Below are 20351 nucleotides of genomic sequence, written 5' to 3'. Positions count from 1 at the left end.
ATACAGGCAGCGGAGATGAAATTCCTTCCTAAGAGGTATCGAGGGGCAAGACCAGAAAGGATAGAGTTGGAAATGAAGAGATAAGGAAAAGGACAGGAATCTTGAAACTTCAAGACAGGATAGAAACAACAAAGATAAGGTGGTAAGGGAATGAGAATGGGAGAAGAGAGTGTGCCAAAAAAAAGTATTTTCAGAGAAGTTATCAGGAAAGAGACAATGAGGAAGACCCTGAAAGAGATGGACAGATTCAGTGTGGGAGTGCATAGAGTAGAGGGGAGGAAAACCAGAAGATGTACAGTAAAACCTCTCTATAACGGACACCTTTGGGACCGAAAAATATGTCCGTTATGAAGGGGTGACCGCCCGAAAGAGGTTATGAAACTGGTACCATTAAACATAAGTTGGAACACAATAACCCATGTATTGTATGTCTTAAGAATTCTCGTAAATGTACCTTTAATTGTATACTGTATACAGTATTGTACAATATACTGCACTGTACTCGGATGAGAAAGTTGTAGATGGGCTGCTGCAGGTGCGGTGTACTGTATTAAAGAGACTGAAACACTTCTATGGAAACCTCTAGTGAGCACACTGTACACTATTATCGATCACCATGTTAAAATTAAGAGTTTTTGAAACTTTAAATCAATATGTAGATATAGCAATTTCTAGCACAGTACAGTAAAACATGAGCACTTGAAATGTTCGTTTCTTTTGTCCATTTCGGTTTAGCAATGGTATTTTCACTATGTGCAATTAAATCCTGGGTCAAATTTACACCTTTTTCATCTTTTTGTTTATAATAGAATTCTTTCAGTCTCTTAACAAAGCCGAGAGCCTCACTGTACAAGGTTATTGGCAGCACATTATTTTCCATATTTTCTTCAAAGTTGTCATTAGCATCACCTTCACTCCCGCTTTCATCAGAATCTTTATTTTTGTCCTTCTTCCCTTGGATTGACTGTGCAAAAAGTAAGCCAATACATACTGTACAAGACACAAATACAGTATTTTTTTAAAAAGAAAGTGTCCGTTAGGAGAGGTTTAATTGGAGTTTCTCGTGGCTATGGTGTGTCCGCGTCCGTAATAAAGGGTGTCCGTATAAGAGGGGTGATTTACTTATACAAAACATGGTATTTAATTACGGACCTAGAAAATCGTCCGCCAGTGAGGGGTGTCCGTTAAGGCAGGTTTTACTTTACTTAAAAAAAAAAAGGAGAAGAGTGGTGGAGAGACAGCTAGCGATGGAGGTCCTTGATTCATACCCCGACCCGGGAAACTGGAAACAGGAAATGAGGATGATGATGAATTATTTTTTAAACTACTTTAAATAGTAAGGTAAATATAAAAACAAGAAAATAGAAGTAAAATAATTGTGTGTTTTGAAAGATTCAATAGGTGAGGCTTTCTTTGGTTTTCTAACCAGAAAAAAATATTGTCTCAGGAAAAATGCACCAATCTGTCTGTATTAAATTTTTTGTTTGAAAATTTTGTCCACAAATTGACATTCTAAAGTTTACTAACTAGGTTGTTCACACGCTCTGCACAGGACATGATATTTTTGGATTTATCATTAATCTGTATCAGTTTTATTAAAATATTGAACATGATGTATTTAAAGGATAAACAGCAAGGTCATCAGTGTCTGAGCTATTAAAAAGATTCAATAAGGAGTCTCACCAGCAGGCTAAAATAAGATCAGATGAGATGACTGTTAAACGTGACAGTGAGCGCAACAAATATAAGATATTGATACTAATTTAAAATCCATAACCTTTAAAACATGTAATGATGTTAAGTGGGGAAGTGCCTTCTAGGCATTAGGGATGAGAATCTACTGTAGTCCACGTCATCAGTGTTTTCAAATATACATGATCCCAGCACCTCATCACCCCTCTTGTGCCACTGTGTTGCCACAGCCAGCTGCACAGTAAGGGATTTGCACCAGCATTTTGATGATGTAATTTATTTATCCTTAGAAGTGGTAGTATGATTATTCTTTGTAATATTTTCATTATTTCATAATGGGCTTAAACAGTGCCGTCAAATGGGGGGAATTGGACTGCTGGGGTGAAGTTGACCGAAAAGTTGAAAAAATGTTTTTAGCTTCTTTCAAAAAGTCCTATCAGTTATGGGCAACACTTAACGAAGACCTAATTTCATTGGTTTGAGAATTATTGAAGTTTGAAATCTAATATCGGTCAAGCTTGTAAAACCCTGCTCCAAATTAAAAATGAAAGTGGAACGGATCAGCTCCTCAAAACTGAAAGAAAAATCATCAGAACTTGCATAAATACCAGGTCATAGGAGTCTGGAAAATCCTTCCTAATGAAACTGTCTGTCGTGAAATTGATTCGATCACCAGCACAATGAAGAAGAAAAGAATCACTTATACCTTTCACATCTTATGACTGCCAGGAAACTGGCTTTTACAACAACTAATGATGAGAAACCTTGGAAAAAAAGATAGGAGGGCATTGGATCCATGAAATTCAGCAAGATCTCAAAGCAATTGGACTCCAGATAGCAACATTATGGTACTTTCAGGAAAAATTCCACCTTAATAATACAATTCTCTTTTATCCCTTTTCAGAATAACATTATCTTAATAGAATGGTACCTGTTTTATCCTCATAGGGACATCTTCAGCTATACTTAAGACAAAAATGGAACAAGGATACATTAATAATGTTGTGATATACCAATGTACACATTCTTTATTTGCCAATAATATTTTATTTCCTGGAATTTGAGATGTGCTTTTTGTGCTATATTTTAATCTTTAATTAATTTCAAGTTCTTCAGAGATTTCGAGATGAAAAGGGCCGCAGTCCTCATCCAGTTGATCGAAAGAAAGACTTGGAGTATTTGGAGACTCTTAAATTTGATGAGCTCAAGAAACTTGGGGTGCCACCTGAAAAGGTCCCTAATTCATTATTCAGGTATGATTACAAACTGATTTCTGATTATGTCATTTCTCCTTTTCTTGCTGTTAACCGTTAATGGTATTTAAAGTAATTTTTTTCAAAATTTATTTTGTTTTTTAAAAATTTGTGTGGGTGTTTCTTGTAATTTATGCAGGCTTGTATTATATCTTTAATTAGAACTGTGATAGCACACTTTGTATGTGAAAATTTCCAAGTGCAGTGAAACCTTGTTAGTGCGTTCCTCATGAACACAGTTTCCCGCTTAGCACATCGTAAATTCGAAGTCTCATTCTATTAAATCTATTTAAAAATACCTCACTTACCACATCACAAATTTTCACTCTTACCGCTTAGTACGATGTTATTTGCAATCTCTTGTGAAAGAAATGTAATTTCAAACTCGAGTAAGAGCCGTCACAACAGTTGCATGATTACGGGAAAGGGCCTAGAATTCCTGAATTTCACAGGATAAGTTGCACCTTCGGGGAGCAAGCTGTTAGCCTCAGGAATATTCAGTTTTGCTTGCCTGTTAACCACACAACAGAGAATTGTATTGAATAGGTGGTGTAATAAAATACTCCTTGTGTAAACTTAGTGATAAAGCTGTTTTCAATACGGAACAATGACGAAAATACCACTTAGTCGAATAGCTCGTCTCCTTTCTCCCAAGTCTTCCCATCCCAAACTTTGCAACATTTTTGTAATGCTACTTTTTTGTCGGTAATCACCCAGAACAAATCAAGCTGCTTTTCTTTATATTTTTTCCAGTTCTTGAATCAGGTAATCCTCGTGAGGGTCCCATACACTGGAACCATACTCTAGTTGGGGTCTTACCAGAATATGCCCTCTCCTTAACATCCTTACAACAACCCCTAAATACCTTCATAACCATGTGCAGAGATCTGTACCCTTTATTTACAATCATATTTTTATGATTAGGCCAGTTAAGATCTTTCCTTATATTAAGACCAAGGTACTTACAATGATCCCCAAAAAGAACTTTCACTCCATCAACGCAGTAATTAAAACTGAGAGGACTTTTTCTATTTGTGAAACTCACAACCTGACTTTTAACCCCGTTTATCACCATAACATTGCCTACTGTCCATCTCACAACATTATCGAGGTCATTTTGCAGTTGCTCACAATCTTGTAAACTTATTTATTACTCTGTACAGAAAAACATCATCTGCAAAAAGCCTTATCTCTGATTCCACTTCTTTACACATATCATTGATATATATAAGAAAATATAAAGGTCCAGTAATACTGCCTTGAGGAATTATCCTCTTAATTATTACAGGGACAGATAAAGCTTCGCCTACTCTAATACTCTTGAGTTATATTTTCTAGAAACATAGCCACCCATTCAGTCTCTCTTTTGTCAAGTTTCCACAAACCTGCTACGCTGGTGTAGCAGGGGGAGAGGTGATACAACCACGTGGCGCGTCCCATGTGGCGGATAGGAGTGTCCTAACTGGCTTGCCGGCGGACTTGAGGGAAAAAAAATACCTCTCGTGGACCAAACACACAACCCCCTGTGGGTGGGGGACGCCGACGACGAATACACCCACGGTATCCCCTGCCTGTCGTAAGATGATTGTCTTGGAACCATGAAACTACTTGTGATTAGAACCACCACGCGGAGAACATCATGGGTCGCTTTTACTTGCGCGTAGTACCACTATATTAGGTACCAAATAGGTTTGTGATTAGTAGCACGCAGGAGCACCGTGCGGTCGGCTTTTGCAGTGCCTGTGATTAGTACCACCATATGAGCAGGACCATGGGATGATAGCTACCATGGTTCTGACTTGCCTGTGATTAGTACCCACTATATGAGGAACACCATGGGATAGTGGAAGGTCCCTGTGCTTAGTACTCTTATTTGATGAACACCATAGGTTTGCGTTGCCTGTAAATGGCGCCGCAAAGTGAGAAAAACATAGGTCTGTATTATAGTCGAATTTCATAACCTCTGAGTAGTACAATAATGTGTGGAATACCGCAAGTCTCTGCTACTTTTGATTAGTACCGCAACAGGACAAAAACCATGGTTCTACTTTCCTAGCAATCAGTACCATTGTGAGGGGCCGATAACTTGGATTTCGGACCCCCCTTTAGAATGCAAGCATAATCGTTTCAGAGTTACGCTATAGCAGCAGTCCCTTGGTCAGTAATGTGTGTAACGTCAGTTTGTGTGAATGTAAAGCATTGCAGGTCGCATCCATTGATTGTTTTAAATTCATGTCCATCCATTCATTCTTCGTTCTCACGCTTTGAATTCTGGTCAGTGGAGAATTTTAGACTTTTAATTTGTCATTCCATTTCGTCTCATTTCGTACCATTAGGGGCTGATGACCTCGATGTTAGGCCCCTTTAAACAACAATCGTCATCATCATCATCATTTTGTCAAGTCCAATTGCACTCACTTTTGCCAGTAGTCTCCCGTGATCTACTCTATCAAATCCTTAGGTAGGTCAATCGCGATACAGTCCTATTGACCTCCTGAATCCAGGATATCTGCTATATCTTGCTGGAATCCTACAAGTTGAGGTTCAGTGGAATACATTACATTACATTACATTATCATTATAGACTGTTATGCCTTTCAGCGTTCAGTCTGCAAGCCTCTGTGAATTTACTAACCGTCGCCACAATCCTCGATTTGCAACTAGTGTTGTGGCCTCATTTAGTTCTATACCTCTTAAATCGTTATAAACCGAGTCTAACCATCATCGTCTTGGTCTACCTCTACTTCTGTTACCCTCCATAGCAGAGTCCATTATTCTCCTAGGTAACCTATCCTCCTCCATTCGCCTCACATGACCCCACCACCGGAGCCGGTTTATGCGTAGAGCAACCTTTCCTAAACCCAAACTGCCTTCTATCAAACCAGTTATTAATTTTGCAAATATGTCTAATATAATCAGAAAGAATGCTTTCCCAAAGCTTACATGCAATCCATGTCAAACTGACTGGCCTGTAATTTTCAGCTTTATCTCTATCACCCTTTCCTTTATACACAGAGCTACTATAGCAACTCTCCATTCTTTTGGTATAGCTCCTTCAACCAAACAATAATCAAATAAGTACTTCAGATATGGTACTATATCCCAACCCATTGTCTTTAGTATATCCCCCAAAACCATATCAATTCCAGCTGCTTTTCTAGTTTTCAACTTTTATTTTAATTTTTTTTTTTTAATTATTAGTTTTTTTTTTTTGCTATTTGTTTTACGTCGCACCGACACAGATGGGTCTTTGGCGATGATGGGATAGGAAAAGCCTAGGAAGTGGAAGGAAGCGGCTGTGGCCTTAATTAACCCTCTTAGTGCCAGGCCTGGTTGCTCACAGTATGCCAAGAGTGCCAGACAGATTTAGAGAATTTTGCAGGTTCTCACTCTCTGGACTACATAGTTCACAAATATTATAACTATGACCTGAAATTTTTATTAAATGTTAACAAGATGACATTCTTAGTGCTGAACTAAATGACAGAACTAAAATGCTCTTGGGTATTTTGAAACAAAATATTTTCCAAACAATTTTAAAACACCAAGAATTAAAAATCAGAAACAAAACAGAAAAAAGACAGATAATTCAACTCAACGGTAAATATTGATGACTTCTTTGAAATGCCCTATTTTCGGTGAATAAAAAGGTAAAGTTTTACATTTTTATCTTCAGTAGTTTAAGAGTTGTGTACAATGGTATCGTAATATACAATTGGCATGTTCAACAATGGGATCGAACCTGGCACTTGGGTTGTAGTCAGGGTGACCAGATGATGATACATTATCATTGTTCACAAGATGAAATAATCTAAAGATCAATTGGAATCTGTTTCTTGAGAACATATTTCCAAACCATGGAATATAACGGGAGTTTTTTACCCAATAAGAAAATATGCTCGGCCTTGTAGTTATACCCATTTCTAACAAAACAGCAATGAAAGCCTTCATTTCAGTCAATGTAACCGGGCGCCACTGCTGTGCTCTGGCATATGGTGACAAGACATGATTTCACATATCTGTTTGTCTCTGTAGTTATGAGATTCAATAATTGAGCCGTGAAAAATAAAATAAAAATACGCTATAGGTTTGCGTCTGACGAAGGGGCGTGTCTCGGGCCAGGAGTATCATAACAATCAGGTTAGGGTTTTTATTTTTCGTTTTGACCTAATTGAATTTCACAGAAAAGAGGAAATTGTTGTTGTTGGATATTGTTACAGCCATCATCATCATCATCATCATCATCAGTACTGTCATTCAGACGGTCATTACCACTTTCAGTGTTTACACTCGGACAATAAGCACGTGGTTGAGTGTTTACAGAAAACTCGCCGTTATCACTCCAAACAACACTTTTACTTTCCCCTTCCTCACTTGTTGGAGGATTTAATTCCTCATCAGAGTCTTCATTATCCTCTTCTTCACTAAAAATTATTAAAATATACAGCCAGTTCGTCATCGTTAACAAAACAACTTCCCCCGCTAGTTGCCATTTTACTCACGCGGCATGGAGATCATACGTCGTAGATGAACACGGATTATAGAAATTCAATGCATGATAGCGAATGAATTTACTCACTATCTAGCGGCATAGTTAAAATCTAATGACAATTCTCTATGGGCTCGACACATGAGATGTTGCAATCTGACGGCCCAAGTTGTACTAACTCGTATAGAATTGCGCGCTATCCAAACAACAATATATCGTGGTTGGCACTTTACGCGCATATACGAAACAACGATATATCGTTGTCTGGCTCGCTATGGGTTAAGGTACAGCTCCGGCATTTACCTGGTGTGAAAATGGGAAACCACGGAAAACCATCTTCAGCGCTGCCGACATTGGGGCTCGAACCCATTCTCTTCCGATTACTGGATACTGGCCGCACTTAAGCGACTGCAGCTGTAGAGCTCGGTTTTCAACTTTTATGTCCTACTGTAAATGTCATCGTTGTCATAGGTAAATTTTAATACTTCTTTAGTATTAGCCACCTCCTCTATCTGGACATTATCCTTGTGACCAACAATCTTTACATATTGCTGACTGAATACTTCTGCATTTTGAAGAACCTCGCATACACACTCCCCTTGTTCATTAATGATTCCTGGAATATCCTTCTTGGAACCTGTTTCTGCCTTAAAGCACCTGTACATACTCTTCCATTTTTTACTAAAATTTGTATGACCGCCAATTATGCTTGCCATCATATTAGCCTTAGCTGACTTCTTTGCTAGATTCAATTTCCTAGTAAGTTCCTTCAATTTCTCCTTATTTCCACAGCCATTTATTTCTAACTCTATTTCTTTCACACCTGCACATTCTTCTTAGTCTTTTTACTTCCTTGTTATAATATAGTGGATCTGTACTATTCCTTAATCAATCAATCAATCAATCAATCAATCAATCAATCAATCAATCAATCACTACTGATCTTCATTTAGGGCAGTTACCCAGGTGGCAGGTTCCCTATCTGTTGTTTTCCTGCTCTTTTCTTAAATGATTGCAAAGAAATTGGAAATTTATTGAACTCCCTTGGTAAGTTATTCCAATCCTTAACTCCCCTTCCTATAAATGAATATTTACCCCAATTTGTCCTCTTGAATTCCACCTTTATCTTCATATTATGATCTTTCCTACTTTTAAAGACACCATTCAAACTTATTTGTCTAAATGCAGATCAGTAGTGATTGATTGATTGATTGATTGATTGATTGATTGATTGATTGATTGATTGATTGATTGATTGTCCTTTAAAGGAACAAACCTATTTTCACATTCCTCAACAATTGCTTTAAACCAATCCCAGGATCTGTTTACATTTTTATATACCGTTTTCCACCGAACATAGTTACTTTTTAAAAACACCGTCATGCCTGTTTTATCAGGCACATGGTACTGCCTAATAGTCCTAATTTTAATATCTTCCTTTCTTTCACATCTTTTCTTTTTAACTAACCGAGCTCGATAGCTGCAGTCGCTTAAGTGCGGCCAGTATCCAGTAATCGGGAGATAGTGGGTTCGAGCCCCACTGTCGGCAGCCCTGTAAATGGTTTTCCGTGGTTTCCCATTTTCACACCAGGCAAATGCCGGGACTGTACCTTAATTAAGGCCACGGCCGTTTCCTTCCAATTCCCAGGTCTTTCCTATCCCATCATCGCCATAAGACATATCTGTGTCGGTGCAACGTAAAGCAAAAAAAAAAAAAAAAAAGAGCTATTTTTAAATACGACCAAAACAGCTTCGTGATCACTAATACCGTCTATTACTTCGGTTTCTCTATAGAGCTCATCTGGTTTTACCAGCACCACATCCAGAATATTCTTCCCTCTAGTTGGTTCCATCTCTTTCTGAATCATCTGCCCTTCCCATATTAACTTATTTGCCATTTGTTGGTCATGCTTCCTGTCATTCGCATTACCTTCCCAATTGACATTTGATAAATTGAGATCATCCCCAAAAATCGCGTTCCTTTCTTTATCGTTTTCCACATAGCTGGTTATCTCTTCAAATAATTCTGCGGGTGGGGGACGCACATGTAGAATACACCCATGGTGTCCCCTGCGTGTCGTAAGAGGCAACTAACAGGGGCCCAAAGGGGCTCTCAATTTGGGAGTGTGGATTGGCGACCACAGGGCCATTAGCTGAGTCTTGGCATTGCTTCCACTTACTTGTGCCAGGCTCCTCACTTTCGTCTATCCTGTCCGACCTCCCTTGGTCAACTCTTGTTCTTTTCTGACCCCGACGGTATTAGAGCATTCGAGGCCTAGGGAGTCTTTAATTTTCACGCCCTTCGTGGCCCTTGCCTTTCTTCGTCCGTCACTTCATTTTTCGAAGTGACAGATCCCTTTTTGTTTTTCTCTCTCTTTACCTCCTGTGGGTGGGGGACGCAGACGAATAAAACCAACGTATCCCCTGCCTGTTGTGAGAAGCGACTAAAATGGGCGACCAAGGGACGATTGAATTAGAACCATGAATCTACTTTTGATTCATACCATCATGCGGGGAACACCATGGGTTGCCTGAACTTGCGAGTAGTACCACCATATTAAGTACGAAATAGGTTTGTGATTAGTAGCAGCAGGGAGTGGTTCCCCTGTGGTTTTCCAGTACCCGTGCGTCGTACCCATGTGAACAACACCGCGGGTCTGGGCGTTGCCTGTGAGTTGTACCACTATATGAGCGACAGCGTGGGTCTGCATTGCCTGTGATTAGTATCCACTATGTGAGGAACACTACGGGGCCCGTTGGACCGGCACCCGTGCCTGATACACCTAGGTGAGGAAACTCATCGGTTTGCATTGGCTATGAGTGGCGCCATTGTGTGGGAAACACCATAGGTCTGCGTTACCTGTACGAAGTACAATACTTGTGAGTAGTACCATCTTGTGTGGAACACCGTGAGTCTTCGCTACTTTTGATTAGTACCCCAACATGACAAATACCATGGTTCTACTTTGGTAGCGATAAGTACCATTTTGAGGGGCCTTAGACCTGGATTTTGAACCCCTGTAGACATCAAGCATACTCGATTCAAGATTGCGCTTTATAAATGGTCCCTTGGTCAGTAATACTGCTATATATGATCTTTTTTTTTGCGTTGGATCCACTGTTGTTGTTTTTTTGTTTCCTTTTGGTTTTTTTTTGTTTCATGTCCATTCATTCTTCATGACATTTTTCTTATTTTGGTCAGTGGATGATTTTGAACTTTTTGTTGTAATTTCATTTTGTACCATTAGGGCCGATGACCTCGATGTTAGGCCCCTTTAAACAACAAGCATCATCATTGTATATGATCCGGTTTTGCTTGTCTTTACTGCTCGGCACTGTGGTTGGACTTCATTCTTCTGTAACAGCACTCAGATTGAGGTTCGAATTACGTGTTCAGGTTATTGGTTCATGGCCTGTTGCTTTAAAACATGGTGTAATATTGGATGAAATTGACAATGACAGTTCCACTGGTCCTTCAAATTCCAACACAAAAAGTAAATGAAAAAGGCAAATCTGTGAGAAAGTGATGTAAATAATTGTGCCATGAAAAGGGGAAAAGAACTGACTCCATTTATTATCGTGCTCAGTTCCCTGAAAATCCTGCACTATACTTAGAGGCTTGCTTTAGGATTTACGACTTGTGCTATACCTGACTACAATAATATTCACTAGTATATCAAAAAACAGTTACTGAAGGATATTCTTGGTGTGAATTATTATTACATAACGATGTAGCTATTTAGAAATTTCATCATGATCCGTATTGAAGTGGGATTACAATAAATTGAAATTATTAAGGGTCCATCTATTCAATACAATGACATTTATTAGTATGAATTGATCGCATGTCGTTTAAAAGTACTAGTCTAAGCACTTATGTCATGCCATAATCGGCCATAGAGTCAAATTAGGCAATTACAAACAATCTTAAAACAATTTAAAACACATAACACCTGCACAGATGAATATTAAATAAAATTATGATACAAGATAAAAGTTATTGGTAGAACTGAATACTATTCTGTGTTGACTTTAAATCCTGAAGCATTCGATCTTATATAAAAATTAAGGATTGTCCATGAAATATCTTGCAGATCTTTCATCAAGAAATATTTTAAATCAAGAGTTCTTATTCACAACAACAATTATTTTAAGATTTTATGAATACAACTGTTAGTTTCCTACAAACTTTATCATCAAGAGTTTAATGAACAATTCAACCAGTTTTATTGATTATATGACTTGCATTTTTAAGAATGTTTGCCAATATTTTATTTCAAATGTCCTATCATACACTAATGTTCTTAATGTGCCTCACCAATTTGATAATGTAATTTTGATATTCTGATATATTATTCTAGTTTATTATAGCTGATGATGTCCCTTAGGGGGGGATGAAACATGTACTAAATGTAATAAATTATATATGTATTGAATAGGCGGACCACTTAAAAATAATATTTAAGTTAATCTTAAATATTCGCTATTTGATTTACATTTTCAGAAAATATACACAAACTGCTAATACCATTTGTCAAGACTCCATACATCCCCAAACACACAAACGTGCAGTATATACTAGCATGGTTTACCGTGCCTTCACGATACCTATGACAAAGAAAGATCTCAACAATGAACGCAACATTATAAGGGTTGCCAAATTTAATGGTTATAACAGATTGTTTATTGAACAGATAATATAAATTCAGGCACTGGCTTAAGACCAATCTCACAAAAGAAAAACCTAAAGCTACCATTTCATCTACTTTTACTTTCAACAGCGATGTTTATAAAATTACCAATCTCTTCCGAAAACATAATGTAAACCTTTTCTTCAGAACTAATAACGGGACTTTAGAAATTTTACACAATTCTTCATCTATCAATACCTCCAACAGATTTTCTAAATCTGGAATCTATAGATTCAAGTGTAATGAGTGCAGCTCTTCATACTTTGGTCAAACAGGACGCAGCTTCACGACCAGATATTCGGAGCACGTCAACGCAGTAAGATATAACAAGTTTTCTGGTATAGGCCAACATATTCACAACTCTAATCATAAGTTCACGGACATTGAACATGATTTAGAGATCCTTCATATAACAAACAAGGGGCCAGTCATGAACATTATTGAAAATTATTTTATTCATTGCGATCAATATTTTAATCCTAATTATAATTTGAATGAAATTTCCGAGAGACCCAATATTCTTTTCGATCTCTTAATGAATTGGCTAAAAAATATTAGGCTCTCAAAGAACAACTCGATCTCTCAAACCATACGCAATATACTTCCCCATCAGTTACCCCACTACCTCATCCTTCCGCTCCACCCCGACAGTTGCTCCTCCTCGCCCCCTTCCCTCTCCTCCCCTTCTCCACATTCCTTAATCTTGTGATCGCAACCATTAGTTCAGCTCCGTCTGCTGGTCAAACAGGCTGCTCAAGGTGAGTTTGTTTCTAGTCATTTTTCACTCTTCCCTTCCTACCTTTTGCCTACTTCGGCTTTTAATATCTTCTTCAGGTTCCAAACCACATATTGAAGTGGAAATCATTTTGGGTCAAACTAAAATCATCACATGACTTTATTCTATCAGAACCACCTAAACTACAGATTAAACAAGTGTCAACATCATATGACAATATAAAATTCTGCAGCTTATATTCAACAAGACCAAAGACTAACACAAGCTGGACTATACACTGTGTGTATAAGACAACGAAGTCTTCATCATTTTAAAAGGATTTTATATTAAAGTGCAACATCATCTTGTATCATCATTTTATTTAATATTCATCTATGCAGGTGCATACCTGCCATCCCTTCCGATTTACCCGGAAACTTTCCGTTTTTAACTCGTCTTCCGATTTTCTGATTTATTTTTAATTCTTCCTATTTTTGACCAATATAACCTCCAGTACGGTCAATACTCTTCCCCTAGGATAAAGGATAAATTCTTATGTGCTTCCCAACCTCATTTTCAATTGTATTTATTTGATGCTTTATTTCGCTAGTGTGTCATCTGTCGCCTTCGTGTATCGTGTTTTCTGCTTGCTACAACAGCATTTGTGCTTTACAGCTAGGGATTCGGGATGGCAATCGTCCTACAAGCAAGAGAGGCTAGAGCACGTTAGCGACTCAGTTAATCGGGATGAAAGAATGAGTTTCTTATTGTGTGGTTCACGCATATTAACATCGTTTCTGTGCGTAATTTTGTTGGAGATGTAGGCCACGTGTCAAAGTCGTATGTTAATAATGTATGAGACATACCAGTCTCTTTTGTATGTTGTAGTTTTGCGTATTTCAGTACATTTTTATTAATTCTTACTTCATAATTTTAATGAGTTGAATGTATTTCAGGGAGTTGTGTCGGTGACAGTTTCTGGTATTTTATCTTCATGTTATGGCCAAAAAAATCATAGCAAACGTTATCTCCAAGTGTTCAGAGATACCTATAAAATTAAATTTCCGTTCATTTTACAGTCTAATAAAGGAAACTATTATGCGTTTTGTTGCATGTGTCAGTTTGATATAAATACAGTGGAACCTCAGTATCTCGAATCACCTCGGGAGATAAATTTTATTTTGAGTTATCGAAATTTCAAGATATAGAGAATACCTTTTTTGAGCATGTATAGCATATAATTGAATCATATGTATCTACGGGCTTTTACTAAATTCATTATTTTAACAGTACTTAAAAATATACAAAGAAATTCTATTTTACGGCGTCGCTTTAATTATAACACTTATTATAGTAACTTTTTAGAAGACAGGATACTGTACATACAGCAGTGAAACAAGAAACATAGCTGAGTCATTCCATCTTTACGGACGGGACATTCAGAGATTAATTTAGAGCTTTAAAGTTTGTTTCTAAGAACAAAATCATAGTGAAATTGATGTACCTGATTTTACATGTTCATACTACTTATTCAAGTACATTCCTATAAAATATTTTCTCTACTTTAAAGTTGTTATATATAATGTATCACTTTTAATGGTTCTTACAGATGGGACAGCTGTTTGGACACCACAATCCTGGTATGTGTAACTTTGAAGATTTTCTGTGTACTCTGAAGGAAAAAAACTTTCTTTTCTTGCAGCAAATTATATTTCAAAACATCCTTTTTATGATGATACAAGAAGTTTTTCCGAGGCACCATATCTGCTTTGTCCATATAGGCTATTGTTATGATGGGCTCGCCACACCCAGAGGCATTTTATACCTACCACGAACCTACTACGCTGGCGTAGCAGGGGGAGAGGTGATACTCCTACGTGGTGCGTCCCAGGTGGCGGATAGGGGTGTCCTAACCGGCTTGCCGGCGGACTTGAGGGAAATAAAATACCTCTCGCGGACCAAACACACTACCCCCTGCGGGTGGGGGACGCACATGTAGAATACACCCGCGGTATCCCCTGCCTGTCGTAAGAGGCGACAAAAGGGGCGACCTAGGCGCGGACATGGATTGCGGATTGGTATAATGTGTTGGACCTCCTGTGGATGGGAGAGGCTGAATATATCCGTAGGTAATCCCTGCCTGTCGTAGAAGGCGACTTAAAGGGTCATGTTGCCATGGTCCCCTCTTTATTTTTTATTATTTCTCCGAGGGTCAGATGTAGACCATTCAAAATTTTGATGTGCGTGCTGCTCGGCGATGGAGCTCCTATGTGTGCGACTACTCTCAAAAGCCCGTGCCAGCAACCACCCAGGACGCGGTGGGTGGGAGTGTCATGTACCCGGGCAGTAGTATCCGTCTGACAACGCAGGTCCCCGCACAGCCGAATGCCAGAAGGACATATTCTTATTAATTATTTTTATTTATTTTTTCTATATTTAGTGCTCTGTACACGCTATGGGGTACATGCTATTGCGGGTGACTCGAGGAAGGGAGTCCTAGGGCTCATTGCCTCAGTCATCCCGTATTAGGCATCGTTCAACATCGGACCCCGGGCAGTACCTGCTATGACCAGGTGGGTATTGCCTTGGCTGCTTGGTTCGGCTACAGAGACCCCTGATCGGAGTGGGTGGCATTCGGGGAGGATGATTTCGGGCATGGCGTCGAAACAAATTCCACCTGCCACCTCGGGTAGTTCGCTACCCAAGTCTTTAACTTTTGATTCTCTAAGGGGTGCAACCCCTTGGGAACAAGCGCAGTGAATCAGTCTGGGTTCCAGCTTCCCTAGGTTCCTGGTTGCTACCAGAACCGATGGGCAGGACTTCAAGCTGGTTAAATCGGTTCTATTCAGTCGGTACATCGAAGGTGTATATGGTGAACTTGAGAACCTGAAGAAAATGCGCAATGGTGGTTTGCTTCTGAAGACGAGCACTGCGCTCCAGGTCGATCAATTGCTTAAGTGCGACCATTTTGGCGACATCCCTGTCAAAGTGGAAGAGCACAAAACCTTGAATCTGGTTTATGGAGTTATTTTCCACCGTGATCTCGTCCTGAACACTGACGATGAATTGATGGAAGACATGAAGCACCGTGGCGTGACCCACGTCCGGCGTATCACACGCAATGTCAACGGTGAAGACGTTGCCACGGGTGCGTTCATAGTCTCCTTCAAATTGTCAGTGTTGCCCGAGAAAGTCAAGGTAACAACCTATTGTTGCGATGTGAGGCCGTACATCCCGCCTCCTATGCCGTGCTATCAATGCCAGAGATTCGGACACATGGTATCTCGTTGTTCGAATCAGTCAGTGTGTGGCACATGAGGGAAAGTAGCTCACGGCGCAGAGGAGTGCACACCTCCATACAAGTGCACTAACTGCTCTGGTCTTCATTCTCCTCGGGATCGGAACTGTCCGACCTATCTGAGCGAGAAGAAGATCCAGGAGATCAAGACCCTGGATGGTCTTTCCTACCAGGAAGCGTGCCGTAAGTTTAATTCTCTGAATGCACTGGCCAAGACACTTGACTTCTGCTTGATAGCACAGTCCCTGCCAGGTTCCTCATTTTCAACAGGAACACCTTCTCAGAAGATCGCTGCGCCCAAGACAGCAGTTGTTCCTGGGAGCAACGCTGGAAAACGAACGCGCTCGAGGGCAGGTGCATCCCGGCCTTCGACTACCAATATACCTGTTCCGGCGTACGTCTTCTTCCCCCACGAGGTCGGCGAAAGCCGCGCCTAAGCCGGCGGAGGCGGCATCGTCAACCAGGGCTGGGAAACCACCTCCCAGACCGTCTCAACAAGAATCGGCGGTGGGGAAGAACAGCGACCTTAGCAAGCGTTCTTGCACTTCTCCTACGAATGGGGCTTCACGCTCTCCACCCGGAGGGCCTGATTGCACGCCAGCGGGTGTTCCTTCTAGGAGACCTGCGCGCTCCCCTCGTAAGAGGAAACCCCACCCCAAGACAACGTCGAAAAAATTGAAGGCATGCTTCACCTCGTCTAGTGACGGGGAGATGCACGTGGAGCATGAATCTCCATCTTCGGATGGCGATGTGAGTGTAGGTTAGGTTGGGTGGCATTACGCTGCTCCTAACCTTACCACAATAGTCCACACTTACATTATGGCACTGTTACAATGGAATTGTAACGGTTATGATAGCCATCTTGCCGAGTTGCGCCAGCTCATTAGCGAGTATTCAGCGAGTATAGTCTGTATTCAGGAAACAAATTTCCGACCTGGTCATCATACGGTACTGAGAAATTTTCGACTATACTCGACAGAACGACATTATGCTCACCGGGCTTCCGGTGGCGTTGGCATTTTTGTCCGTTCTGATACCTACAGCGAGGAGGTTCAAATACGAACCCCGCTGGAGGCTGTAGCTGTTCACGTACCGCTGCCTGTCATAACTACAGTGTGTAATGTTTAATTTCCACCAGGAGAGGCTCTTAACATCAATGATGTCACTGATCTTCTAGATCAGCTTCCACCTCCCTTCCTCTTGTTGGGAGATTTCAACGCCCATCTCCCCATCTGGGGCTCTGAGTCGCCTTGCCCTCGGGGAAGAGAGCTGGAAACATTAGTAACAGAGCTGGATTTATGTATTTTGAACACAGGGGAACCAACACACTTCAGTGTACGTTACGGCACATATTCTCGCATAGACGCAAGTCTATGCAGCCGACCGTTGGTTCCGCTCTTTCGGTGGAACACACACAACGATCTTTGTGACAGTGACCATTTTCCCATCATTCTTACTTTGCTGAACCACAAATCCGTCGAGGCTCCCCCTCGATGGATTTTTAAACATGCTGATTAGCCAAAGTACACATCACTAGCTGTCTTTAACGACAAAATCAGGCGGACCGTCGGCGAGGAAATAACTTACATCACCCGAGTTATTCTTGCTGCTGCTGAGGAGTCCATTCCATTCTACTCGGGGACTCCTCGCCGAAAGCTCGTTCCTTGGTGGAACGAAGACATAGCAACAGCTATCAAAGAATGCCGTCCCGCTCACAAACATTACCGTAGACAGCCCACTGCGGCCAACTTGGTAACATTTAAGAAACTCCGCGCTAAGGCGCGAGTTCTTATTCGCCATAGTAAGAAAGCTTCATGGGAGCGATATGTGTCGTCTATGACGTCACATACTCCATCATTTCAAGTGTGGACTAAGCTTCGACGTATTTCGAGTATCCAAGGATCATCTTCTGTACCGGGAATTTCCATTGCAGGCAACATCGTCACTGAACCCCTCCTGATTGCTGACCATCTCGCTAGTCATTTCGCGGATGTATCTGGCTCCGGGAATTACCATCCTGATTTCCTCGCTCTGAAGCGGGAGGCGGAATGTTCTCACCTTAGTTTCGCCTCTCAAGCTTCAGAGGACTACAACGTGCCCTTTAGGGAGTGGGAACTCCGCAGCGCCCTAGCGCTTAGCAAGGACACGTCTCCTGGACCGGACAATATCCATAACCAGATGTTGAAACACCTTAGTGATGATAATTTACTATATCTCCTTCGTGTGTTCAACCGAATCTGGATGCAGGGTGATTTTCCGTCTCAGTGGCGAGAGGGCATAGTCATTCCTGTCCTCAAGCCTGACAAAGATCCTAGGTATGCAGGAAGTTACAGGCCTGTGTAGGCTGTTTGGGAGGATGGTTAATCGCCGACTCGTATAGTGTCTGGAGAAACAAGGACTCTTGTCCGAGTACCAATGTGGATTTCGAGCAGCTCGATCCACCAATGACCACTTGGTACGCCTGGTGAGCTCTATCCAGGATGCGTTTCTCCGCAAACAGCACTTGGTAGCTGTTTTCTTTGACTTAGAATAGGCTTATGACACCACATGGCGATATGGTATCCTTTCAGCCCTGCATCAATGGAGATTCCAAGGTAACTTGCCGGCGTTTATTGCAAATTTCTTTTCTCTCCGTCTGTTCCCTGTCCGAGTAGGGAGGACATATTCGCAATACCACGTACAAGAAAATGGAGTCCCACGGGGATCGGTCCTTAGTGTCACTCTGTTTGCGATTGCCATCAACGGTATTGTTGCTGCTGCTGGTGCAGCAGTTATACCGTCGCTGTATGTGGACGATTTTGCTCTTTACTATAGCTCGTGTAATATGGCAGTCGCAGAGCGACAATTACAACAAGCTATTAGGAGGGTGGAGCAGCGGACCTTAGAACATGGCTTTCGGTTTTCTGCCGCAAAGACCTCTGCTGTCCACTTTTGTCGTCAACGTACTCTTCACCCCCATCCTGAGCTTTATTTAGACAACGTCGTTCTTCCAGTTGTTGACACTTACCGATTTCTTGGGCTCCTTTTTGACAGTAAATTATCGTGGGAGCCACACGTGCGGCAGTTAAAAGTGCAATGCACTAGGAGGCTTAATATCCTTAAGTTTCTTAGCAGCACTTCTTGGGGGGCTGACCGCACGGTGCTCCTGCGATTCTATCGGGCACAAATTTATCCCGGTTAGACTACGGTAGTGCAGCATATGGCTCCGCAAGACCAAGCGTTCTTGCGAAGCTGAACAGTATCCACCACAGCGGGGTTAGGTTGGCGACGGGAGCTTTTCGTACAAGCCCCATCGCTAGCCTGCTCGCTGAGTCTGGTGTGCCGCCTTTACACCTGAGGCGCCAGCACCTTCTACTTACATATGCTGCAAATTTGCGACAGATGCCACTTCATCCAAGCTATCCTTGCGTGTTCAACAATGGCAACCGTTTGCTGTACGCTGCTCGTCCTCGAGCGACGCGGCCGGTTGGGATACGCTTGGATAGCGTTTCCGAATTGTTTGACGTACCTTCGGTTCCTTGCCTTGTCAGACAACCAAGTGGGGTACCTCCGTGGGTCGTACGACGACCTGAAATAATCCTGGATCTGCACACTGGCCCAAAGGAAAGCACGGACCCTTCGATTTATCGGAGGCTCTTTCGGTCCGTTGTGGGCCGCTATCCAGGTTCAGTCGTCGTCTACACGGATGGTTCAAGGACAGATATGAAGGTGGGCTGTGCGTTCGTTGTTGACAATGATAGGTTCCTTTTTGCTCTTCCGGCAACCTGTAGTGTGTACACAGCAGAGCTCTATGCTATCTGTGAAGCTCTGCGGTACGCACTGTACAATGAGCGCCGACACTTTCTTCTGTGTACTGACTCCTTGAGTTCGCTCCTGTCTATAAGATACCTGTTTCCTTCGGCACCCTCTGGTGCAGCGGATCCAGGACCTGCTGGCCGGGTGTTGGGATGCTGGCACCAGAATCACGTTTCTGTGGCTCCCAAGCCACATGGGCATAGAGGGAATCGAGTTAGTAGATCAGGCTGCCAAGGAGGCAGTTACACTGCCCCCGTTGCCCTTCAAGGTTCCAGCAAGTGATATTCGCTCCCAGGTGCGACATCTTGTTATGTCCCATTGGGAGATTGTGTGGCTGGCCATTCCACTTCCCAATAAGCTGAGAGCGATAAAAAGAACAATGAAGGTATGGAGGACTTCCCTTCGGGCTTCGCGGAGG

At 41.4% G+C, this 20351-nt stretch overlaps 1 protein-coding gene across 3 annotated transcripts in view; it reads left to right on the top strand.

Moving 5' to 3' along the window:
* Positions 1–20351, top strand: part of LOC136872575 (SUMO-activating enzyme subunit 1) — a 189178-nt gene that overhangs the window by 73203 nt on the left and 95624 nt on the right. For 2 of the 3 annotated variants that reach the window (XM_067146377.2, XM_067146378.2), the window contains exon 5: positions 2801–2945. In XM_067146377.2, coding sequence (XP_067002478.2) covers positions 2801–2945 — 145 coding nt within the window. Of the gene's footprint in view, positions 1–2800; positions 2946–14449; positions 14481–20351 lie in introns of all 3 variants that reach the window. The other variant, XM_068227208.1, reaches the window with a different exon arrangement.

Source organism: Anabrus simplex, chromosome 4, assembly GCF_040414725.1.
Source record: "Anabrus simplex isolate iqAnaSimp1 chromosome 4, ASM4041472v1, whole genome shotgun sequence".
Lineage (NCBI taxonomy): Eukaryota > Metazoa > Arthropoda > Insecta > Orthoptera > Tettigoniidae > Anabrus > Anabrus simplex.
This window is presented reverse-complemented; position numbering and strand designations above follow the sequence as displayed.